This window comes from Phoca vitulina, unplaced genomic scaffold (assembly GCF_004348235.1).
Source record: "Phoca vitulina isolate PV1807 unplaced genomic scaffold, GSC_HSeal_1.0 scaffold123, whole genome shotgun sequence".
In the NCBI taxonomy this organism is placed as follows: domain Eukaryota; kingdom Metazoa; phylum Chordata; class Mammalia; order Carnivora; family Phocidae; genus Phoca; species Phoca vitulina.
In genome coordinates this window covers 509378-519591 of record NW_022589826.1, presented here as the reverse complement: position 1 = coordinate 519591, position 10214 = coordinate 509378, and the positions used below count along the sequence as shown (strand labels likewise).

Here is a 10214-nt window from a genome sequence, read left to right as displayed (position 1 = left end):
AGAGCTGTCCCAAGTTGAGAAGTCAGTTTTTACCTTTTATAACCTCCATTGACCAGTAATTGGATACAGGCTGCCCCTGGAAAGGGGACATGACCTCGACCTGAGATCATTCCCAACAAGGGGTAACAATTGAGAACCACCAGGTGACAACCTCCCAAAGATCTGGGAGGATAATTCCTTCTATCCAAGGGGTTCAGGTAATCTGGGAAACACACCATCTGTGACAGTCACAGTGAGAAAGAAGAGAGGGATGAGACAAGTTTGAGCACAGGATAGGGTATAAAAACCACCACAGTGATGCCAGACGCTGCAGAAAACATTTTATTGGAGACAGTGCAGGGCTGGTTCTGAAGCCGAGGAATCTAGGGTGGAGAGGGGAAAGCCCATCCTTCAAAGGATGCCTTGCCCAGGTGTCTTAACCTGAGTGCACTGGAGGTCAGACAGTAGGGAAGTTTCTGTAGGATCTAAATTAGAGGGAGGCTCCGGGTCCCACTATCATGGAGATGCCCCTCTTTCCATGCAAGGCAGTCTCCTGCTCCCACTCCACCTTAGGGTTCCTAAACCAAAATGACCAGTCAGCGTGCGTGTGGGAGGGTGGGTGTCATGGATGAACACTGATCTGAAAAGACTTGGAAACTGACAGTACGTGTTTGTCCTGGGGGAGGGAAAGTGTTATGAGCTGGAACCTAGGTTGTACAGTTATCATCCCACTCTTATTTCTACACCTCCAGGGTGGAGAGAGAAGGGGGAACATTCTGTCTAGGAACATTCTTCTTCAGGATGTCGTGGCAGACTGAGCCATCCTCATGGAAGGCTGATTTTCCTTTGATGGTTAAGAGTGATTACATTTAGAACAGAGGTGTGAGGATTTAGGGTTTCCATTCTTTTGTTCTTCTCCCACATATATACTCTTGCAAGGAGAAATAGCAGTAACCTTCTGAATATAATTCTACTTGGTAGAGAGTGGGAACTCTGGTGGCATAGAGTGATTTAGTCAAGTGGAGGCCATTTAGGAAGAGTGTAGTGAAATACGGAATTTTTTTAAAGGTCTTCAGATAAGAAGCAGGGTGGCTCCTCCCCCAAACTCGGCCTTCCTATTTACTTTTGAACTGTTTCAGGTACTCCAGGATGTCTGACTTGACCGTGCTGATGGGAGTCCGGTGGAACCAGCGCATGACAGGGACTCCATCAGGCCCCACCAAGAACTTCTCAAAGTTCCAGCGGATGTCGTGGACCTTTACGGGATCCCAGGATATATGTCTGAATAGGCCCAGAACCTCAGAGGGGTGAGGGCAGGAGAGCTGGAGCAGAGATGGAACAGACAGACAGCATCATTTCTGTTATTTTCACCCACAGGGAATCCGCTCCCTCCCATGCCTAGATATTCTGATTTCCTGTGATTCTTAACAAATCCTCTGGATTGCCACCATGCCAACTACCAAGATGGTTGTAGATATAACAGCAAAAGTCTGTTCCCTCATCCTGTTCCCCTGCGACCCCTGTGATCACAAAGCCACGCCACCGTGAGTAAGATACGTCACCTCTGTGGCTGTCAGTTTCCTTTTCTGCAAAACGAATGGTTTAGATTAGAATGTAGTTTCCCAGGTCTTATGGCTCCTGGGCCAGTAGTGTTCCAAAAATATCTTTGGGACCAACATGGAGGTCCAACATTTTGTTTTGTCAAATAATAAAACTTTTGAGAAACAGCATCACTTTATCATGTAATTTAAAAAAAGATTATTGTAAGAATAAATTACATATAGGTCCTAATCTTAGAATAACCCTATGAGTCAGTTGAGTTTATGAAACCCTCCTTACACTGTCCTGTTCTCATTTTATATACGCTGAGGGTATATAAAAATCTCTATCTGAGCGAGTGCTGGCTTGCCATCCAGCATTTAGGAACAATTAACAGCTGGTGGTTAGAGATCCCGTCAGCCTTCAGTTCTCTGTATCTAAAAGTCAGTGTTTCATAGAAGGCACTTACTACATGGTATTAACCTATTGATTTCTACTTCCCCCTCTCCAGTAGGAACCCATCAAGGACCGGGATGTCTTATCGTTCTTTATATCCATATTATTTAGCAAACTGCCTCATACTCAGCAAACGTACTTTGAATGAATGAATGTCAATGAGCAAAAGAGGGTGGTCCTCGGAAACACAGCCACTCTACATAGCCCTCCCCATCATGAAAGCCAGAATCTCATAAATACTAACAAATTAAACCCGGATCTCTATCCTAACATGGAGACCTCTTGCCAAGAGTCCAATGTCACTTCCAGGCATGAGCCTTGGGTCCATTTCCACCACACCAGCTCTCTGCTAGGAACGCTAGGAAAGAAAAGGTTTGGGTCAGTAATTCACTCACCTTCAAGAAGGTGAAGACCTTCTGTTCCTTCTCGCCATTCACGTCCCCTTTCTCAAAGAGCTGGAAGTTGGGTACATATCCTCTCCCTGGACGGACATACCTGCAACGAGCCACAGCATTCCCAGGAAGCTCCAGAATGTAGGAGAGAAAGTCATGGTGGGCCACCAGGATGAGGGGTCACGGGAGGGGCAGGAAAAAGGAAAGATGTGGAAAACAGGGCTGGGAAGGGAAAATAAGGCCATTTCCTGACTTTGGGCTCCCTGATGCACGTGATGTTTCTCGTTCTGCTGTGCTCTCTGCGCTGCTCCTGTCCCAGCTGTGTCTGTGTTCCTGGGCCCCTTGTGGTCCACCCAGATCTCACTCCCAGGGAGCAGGAGAGTCTCCGGACTCTGCCAGACTCGCATCAGGGGCAGACAAAGCTGATGTCAGTTTGCAGGTACCCCCCACCCACACCCACACTGGAGACCGAAGAAAGGCAGACAGGGGCCTCCTCTGGGGCTCCAAGCAGGCACTTACTTCAGCCCCGGAAGAATCTCTGAGTTCTCTCCTGGCTCCTGCTTTCCGAACTGGTTGCAGGGAAAGCCCAACACGACCAGGCCCAAGGGCTTCAGCTCCTCCTGAAGTGCATTCAGTTCTGTGGGTAGAGAAGGGACAGCAAGGAGGCCTGACTAGAGACTCTGCCATGGGAGAGAACCATCTGTACTCATTTTCAGGGAAAGAGAGGACTAGGGAAGGAAAAATCTCTAGATGGGAAAGACTCTTCGCGGAAGGGCTGAAGTTAGATGCTGGAGCTCCAGACATGCATTCAAAAGCCCTTTATTATAGGGTAATATTTCCCAAATCTGTGGCACATCCAAATCAGCTGAGGGCCCTTTCTTAAAAATAAGGATGACCATGTCCCATCCCAGATAATTCTCTGATCCCCTTCTTATGAGACGGCCCCCAGTCACCTTTATTATTCAAAACCTCACCAGGTTCCTGTTGATTGTAGAAGTTGCAGCTGCTTATGGAAAGTGTATGGAGGTGTTATTAATGGGTTCAGTTTCAGGTTGACAAGATGCAAGTGTTCTGGAGATTTGTCTCATAAGAATGTGAATACACTTAACACGACTGAACAGTACACTTAGAAATGGTTACAATTGTAAATTTTATGTCATGTCTTTTGTTAACCACATACATACAAAAGCTTGCCTTCCCTGGTTGGTTAATTGCTAGGCTGAATCTTTCTTTTTAATTTTTTTTAAGATTTTATTTATTTGAGAGAGCGATCACAAGAGGGGGTACGGTCAGAGGAAGAAGCGGACTCCCCACTGAGCAGGGAGCCCGATGCGGGACTCGATTCCAGGACTAGGGAACCATGACCCAAGCCATAGGCAGTTGCTTAACCAACTGAGCCACCCAGGCGCGCTGAATCTTTCTTTTTTAAAGGAAAAGACACAGATGAAGAGAATGGGCTTCTCTCCTGTGTACAGACTGGGTGCCCTGGGTGGAGCAGAGATAAACCCGACAGGGGCAGAGGGAACCAGAGAAATTCCAGGTCCAGCTTCCTGGTGTTCTTCAACAGTCCTCAGGATGTTGGTCCTGAGGAGTGAGGTCCTCATGGTCCTCACTGACATGCCAAAACACAAGATTGCACCTAGCTTCTTTCACTGTTTTCCAATCTGCTCAGATTTTTATGATCAACTTCTCTGTTAACACTTTCTGGGCTGGGCGGCTACTCACTAGTCAGTGCCACTGCATGGCCAACTGGTCAACTGGTACTTCCTCTGAGTCCTGTTTTTCTTCTCCTTTTCCTTTTCCTTTTCCTTTCCCTTTCCCTTTCCCTTCCTTTCCTTTCCTTTCCCTTTCCCTTCCTTTCCTTTCCTTTCCCTTTCCCTTTCCCTTCCTTTCCTTTCCTTTCCCTTTCCCTTCCTTTCCTTTCCTTTCCCTTTCCCTTTCCCTTTCCCTTCCCTTTCCTTTCCTTTCCCTTTCCCTTTCCCTTCCCTTTCCTTTTTTCCCCTTCCCTTCCCTTCCCTTCCCTTTCCTTTCCTTTCTTTCCTTCCCTTCCCTTTCCTTTCCTTTCTTTCCTTTCCTTTCCTCTTTATCTTTCTTTCCTTTTCACAAACCAGAGATTGCCTTCCTGATTCCGTATGGTTCCTCAGTACCTCTCCCCCATCCTTCCCGCCTGTCTTCAGTCACTGTGCGTGATCACTTCCTCCTGTCTTCCAGTCCTTAAGCAAACATTCCTTAGTGTCCTTGTCTGTTATGTACAGAGTGGGAACTGAATAAATTGATTTTTAAAGTCACTGTAAACTGGCAAAATGAATTACGGTCCAACATAATGTTATTCAGTCTTGAATGAGGAGATGGTCTGAACTCTAAGGTACTTTATTAATTAAAACAAAAAGTAAAGTGGCAAGTAGTATTTATATTATGCTGCAACTGTGGGGGGGGAGCAGAAAAAAAACCCTCTATGTATATATTTTGTACACATGATAATACCAGTCATTTAGAGGGAGGGGGAAGGAGGTGGAAAGACCTCTCACTCTAGGCTTTTTGATTCCTATAATTTGTGAGACTTGTGAATGTATTACCTATTCAAAACATAATCAGAATGAAGTTCTTGTTAGTTTAAATATAAGTCCCTCTGTTTCTGATAAAATTCATCCTATTCATTTTTTTTTTTTTTAAGTAGGCTCCACTCCCAGCATGGAGCCCACCACAGGGCTTGAACTCACGACCCTGAGATCAAGACATGAGTTGAGATCAAGAGTTAGACATTTAACCAGTGGAGCTACCCTGGCCCCCTTTGTCCTACTTATTCTTCATCGTCTTCTAAACTCCATGGTCTGAGGTATGAGAAAGATAAAGTCCCTCCCTGAGTGACACACAGAGAGGAGGAGTCTAAGTCCAGGAGGCACTGAGCTGGAGCGGGAAGATTCGCCTCTCTCAGCACCTGCTCTACCAGCTCTCCCCTCAAACACGGCTCCAGGTATAAAACCCCATCCCCCTCTCTCTGTCTTTGTAGGTTACCTGTAAAACCCTGGACAAGTCTCAGAAACATCGATCCTGTCTCCGGTATTTACGAAGGAGACTTCCGGAATCTGTGGAGAGGCTCCTAGTCTGCGGAGATTTATTGATTCTCCTGGAACTCCCAGGAGCAAAGCAGAGGCAGGACATAGGGAAGTAGTCAGCAAACTTTTTCTATAAAGGTCCAGGTAGAAAATACTTTAGACTTTGCCAGCCAGATGGTCTCTGTCACCATTACCATCAAGTCCTCACCCCTGCCTGGAGGCGTGAAATCCGTATGTAAGTGCAGGGGCATGGCTGTGTTCCCATAAAGCTTAGGTTACAAAAGCAGGCTGGCCAGATTAGGCCTGCGGCCTTTGCTTGCTGGCTCCTGGCATCAGGAATGAAGTCACTTGATCATGAGGATTGATTTTGGTATGTAAAGAGAATATAATTCTAATTATGATTTAGAACATAATGAGCTGGAAACTTCAGTCCCGAGGAGACGTGGCTGTGAATTCTTACCAGGATACTGAGCTGTCAGGCCACAGTAGGTGGCCACGTTGACAAAGAGGACGGGCTTGCCGGCGTACTGCTTGAACTGAATGTGTTCGTTTCCATTCAGAGTGAGGGCTTCATAGTCATAGATTGTGCCTTTCACATCTTTGTAGCAATCCATCTGGAAGATTTAAAAAATGGTACTGTTAACGACAACAATTCCTAACCTCTGTGTAAGCTTTCAAAGCACTCAAAGAGTAGTGCTGTATCGACTGAAGGGAAACCAGGAAACAGAGAGCAGTTGTCCACGGGGTGTGTGGACTGAGACTTAAGTCTTGTGACTTGGAAGCCACTGGTTTTTGAGCAAGCAACAGGCAAGCCTCCCTGTCCTGTTGTCCTGGGGGTGGAGGGATAGGAGGAAATGCGCTGGGATGAGATGAACAGAGCAGAGGTTCACGGGCTGGCGTGGGAAGCCCTAGAAGGCAGTGGGCCAAAGGGGAATGCTCACTGTGCCTCTGTGAGAATGAGGCTCGCGTGGGCTCTGGACCGAAGGCATCCTGCCTGGGTTCTCCCGGGGAAGGGAAGGTTCTGGATCGCTTACGTACGCAGCGGAAAGAGCTCTGACCTGGGAATCAGAAGCCAGTCTGCTGTCAAGTTCTCTTGTGAACCTGGGCAGTTCCCATCCTTGACCCTCAGTTTCCCCACCGCTAAAATGAAGACATTCATCTAGATTCCGGTCAGGTCCTCACAGGGCCTTCCCGGTTCAACATTCTAGAACCTAGTATCAGCTGTGCCTCGAAGAGCGTCCTCTCTCCTGTCACGTGCTTGCTCGAATGCTGGTCCGACAAGCGCGGCCGTGACACTGTAGCTCCCAGCGGCGGACGCGGAGGGCGCCAGTCCATCTGCCAACGGCACCGAAATCTGTCTGGCAGCCCCCGCTGCTGCAGTATCAGCCCCCGCCCGCCCCGTTCTGCTCTGGGAACTTAATCCTCGCCTTCGTCGCTGGCTCCGTCGAGCCTGTTCCTCCCCAAGGCTCCTGAATGTATTTGAGCAGAGTTCCACGTAATACAAATAGATTCCATGTGACAGAAACAAGTTGTCCAGACATTCTCACTGCCTGTTCTCAGGTTAAATTCCTCTGCAAGGCAGATCTCACCTTATTCTTCCTCCACGCTATCCACGTAGGGTCCGTGAAGGACCCCTTTTCCGACACTGGGAAAGCTGCTGCCGGTTGCTCATGGAGCACAGGGAGTATGAACAGAAAGTGTGAGAAGGAAGGCAGAGGAACTGATCGGAGAAAGGGGAGAAAGACATGATCTGATAAGGAAGGTCCAGATTAAACCAGGCTCCCCGGAAATCCAGCGGACTAGAAAGGATTTTAGCCAACACCACCTGTCCAGATGCAACACAAATGAAACCAGACTTTCTCCAACCTCCTAGGCCAACTGCTTCTACCACTAGCTCTCCAGGCTCTGGAACTCGCTCCCTGCTCCTGGGCAGAAAGGTGCCTTCCCTCTGCAGGCTTTCGCACCTTCCCCTGAGTGCATACACAAACACATACCGGCGAAACTGAGACATGCATAAAGAGAATACCATGTGAAAGCATCCATCCGTTTCCACGATGCTGGGCTCTAACCTAAACATTTTTAAGAATTTGTCTCTTATTTTTTTCCTTTGCTACTGCAATGAAATTTACTGAAATTTACTGAAAATCATGTTGGGTAACCAGGGTGTGGGGGTTTAGAGAGACTCTGGACCTGGAGAGCCCTTCTCAGGCCAGCTTACTCGGGATACTCATTGCTGCTTCAAACATATTTATTTAAGTCCGTATGATATGTCTCCAATACCTCCAGACTCAGCTTTTTATTAAGCAAATGCTCTAGCCCAGGTTCCAGGGTCTTCATACCCGATTAGGCAGCCTTGAGTAACAGAAAAGCCACACCAATTCTCAAAAGTAGAGAGTAACCAGGAGGTTCTCCCGTCAATTTCAGAGTGGTAGGAAGATCTTACCAGAGCTGCCTTTGACTGAACACTTTCTGTGTGTCATAATTATTGCTCACCTGCCCACAGGTAGATACTGTTGCCCACAAATTTATAATGAGAAATCCCGAGGCTAACAAAGGCGAAGGGACTTGTTCAAGGCAGAAGTGATCGCCCCTCTACACGGATGAAAGGTTGCTTGCCTCTCGCTTCATGATTCCATTTTGCCTCCAAGTCATCCAGATCATTGTTGCCCTTCCCAGAGCTGCCCCTCCCTTTGCTATACACACAGTTCATCAATAAGGCAACTGAGCCATGAGCTGGGACTAGACTGAGGCCAGAACCCAAGACTCCTGATCCTAAATCCAATTGCTTTAGACCTCCAATTATTTATTTATTTATTTATTTGAGAGAGAGAGAGAACAGGGGCATGGAAGGGGGGGAGGGGCAGAGAGAAGCAGACTCCCCGCTGGGCTCAGTCCCAGGACCTGAGATCGTGACCTTAGCTGAAGGCAGATGCTTCACCAACTGAGCCACCCAGGCGCCCCTAGACCTCCAATTATTTTGCCTGTGTTTATGTTTCTCTGATTAACTCTCTGACTTTATCCATCCATAAAACTTCCACATTGGTTTTCTCCTCCTCCTCCTAGGTGTCCTGCTGAGCTGCATCGGAGATGACTTAGCCCACCCTCTCCTCCAAACCCTGCCCCTCACTGTGAAGCCCACTGCCTTCCCGTGCCCCAGGCCCAGCTCTGATGTAAATTAAGTACTGGTGTAGCTGGAAGAGTATCCACGCCACCCTAACTAGAGATGCAGGAGAGCAAGGACCACAGTAAGGAGACTCTTCCCTACCTGTATTCAGCTCAAGGAACACCCATTTCTAGGATCAAAGAAGAGTCAAGAGAAAAGAAAGGTTAATGGAAAACCCCAAGAAGAAAGAAAGCAGAGGTCAGAGTCTTACAAGAATGACTGGAGGGCGCCTGGGTGGCTCAGTTGGTTAAGCGACTGCCTTCGGCTCAGGTCATGATCCTGGAGTCCCTGGATCGAGTCCCGCATCGGGCTCCCTGCTCAGCAGGGAGTCTGCTTCTCCCTCTGACCCTCCCCCCTCTCATGTACTCGCTCTCTCTCATTCTCTCTCTCTCAAATAAATAAATAGAATCTTTAAAAAAAAAAAAAAAGAATGACTGGAGCAGGACAAAACAGTAACTTGACCTTGGAGCCCTACCCCGCCCTCTCTGGAGGTCACTCACCTTCATCTTCTCAGGCTTGGCATTTGTCTGTGCAAAGCTGACTAGCAGAAGAGGAACAAGGTAAGAGGCCCTTAACTGTGCAGTCATGACTAGTGTCTGTAGATCTAGTCTTTGAGGCTGAGATCTCGCACACTTGGCAGCCTTTTGATACGCTAGCCAAGCCTCGCAGGCCAATCGCAAGGTGGCAAGGATTTCTGGGGCATGAGTGGGGACGTAGAATTAAACCACATCCTCACCCACACACACCCCCGTGGGCATTCAGTGCTCACCGGTGCGATGCGGACCTGAGACTCATATAAATTCTGGCAGGATTATGAAAAGGTGAGGGCAAGCATCCATGGTCCTTGAAGACTACTGTGTGTTTTAACGGAGTGGGTAGTAGGGTCCAGACGCAGACAGGGCCTCCCCAGCATTGCAGTGGGGTCGCTGCAGACGGGACGACAGAGATTCCAAATACCATTCTTAATCTCAGGATGTGTGGACCACCTGGGACCTCTCCAAGAGAGCTGGGAGGAAACTGGCCCCAAGGAGGGAAAAATATTCTCAATATGTGCGAAGGAAGCCCATTTCTATGTTCACTATACAACTGCCTTCAACTGCTGACAAATTAGCAAGGAAAGCAACCAGCCCTACAGACAATGGGCAGCAGAAAATAAGCCAAACCGCGTCTGAGCTGGGATACAATGTTCTCCTCACCAATAATCAAAGAAATGATGCATTCCATATTTATCAGATTGGCCGAAGTCACCTAGGTGTCATGGGTCTGCTCTAGGAGGTTCTTGAGCACCAGATTGGGGAGGGCACTAGCGGCCGCCAGTTTTCTGGAGGATAATCCACCATTAAAAATGCTCTTAATCTCCAGGAAGCCCCAGGGCCTGAGAAGGATAAGAACAGGAGACACGAATTCCTCTAAGAAGAAAAATGCCACCATTGTTGGAGTGCAGTTCCTAGCAGCCCAATAGTCTCCACTAACATGGGGACTAGACAGGGGACCCAGACCTGGAGCCTAGGAATTGCCGGATTTCCCACTTGCATAATATATTTACCCCCACCCCCCCCCCCCCCAGGGAGGCTTATCAAGATCTTGCTCCCTCTTGTGTACAATACTGTCTACTTTTGGACCTTGAGT

General features: G+C 48.0%; 1 protein-coding gene across 1 annotated transcript; it reads right to left on the bottom strand.

Moving 5' to 3' along the window:
* Nucleotides 1-306: 306 nt before the first annotated feature.
* Nucleotides 307-9239, bottom strand: GPX5 (glutathione peroxidase 5). Its single transcript, XM_032398942.1, has 5 exons — nucleotides 9086-9239; nucleotides 5883-6036; nucleotides 2886-3003; nucleotides 2370-2469; nucleotides 307-1301 (listed from the first exon to the last, which is right to left on the bottom strand). Exons 1-5 carry the CDS (start codon nucleotides 9170-9172, stop codon nucleotides 1095-1097), a joined length of 666 nt encoding a protein of 221 aa, XP_032254833.1. The 5' UTR covers nucleotides 9173-9239; the 3' UTR covers nucleotides 307-1094.
* Between the last annotated feature and the right edge of the window lie 975 nt (nucleotides 9240-10214).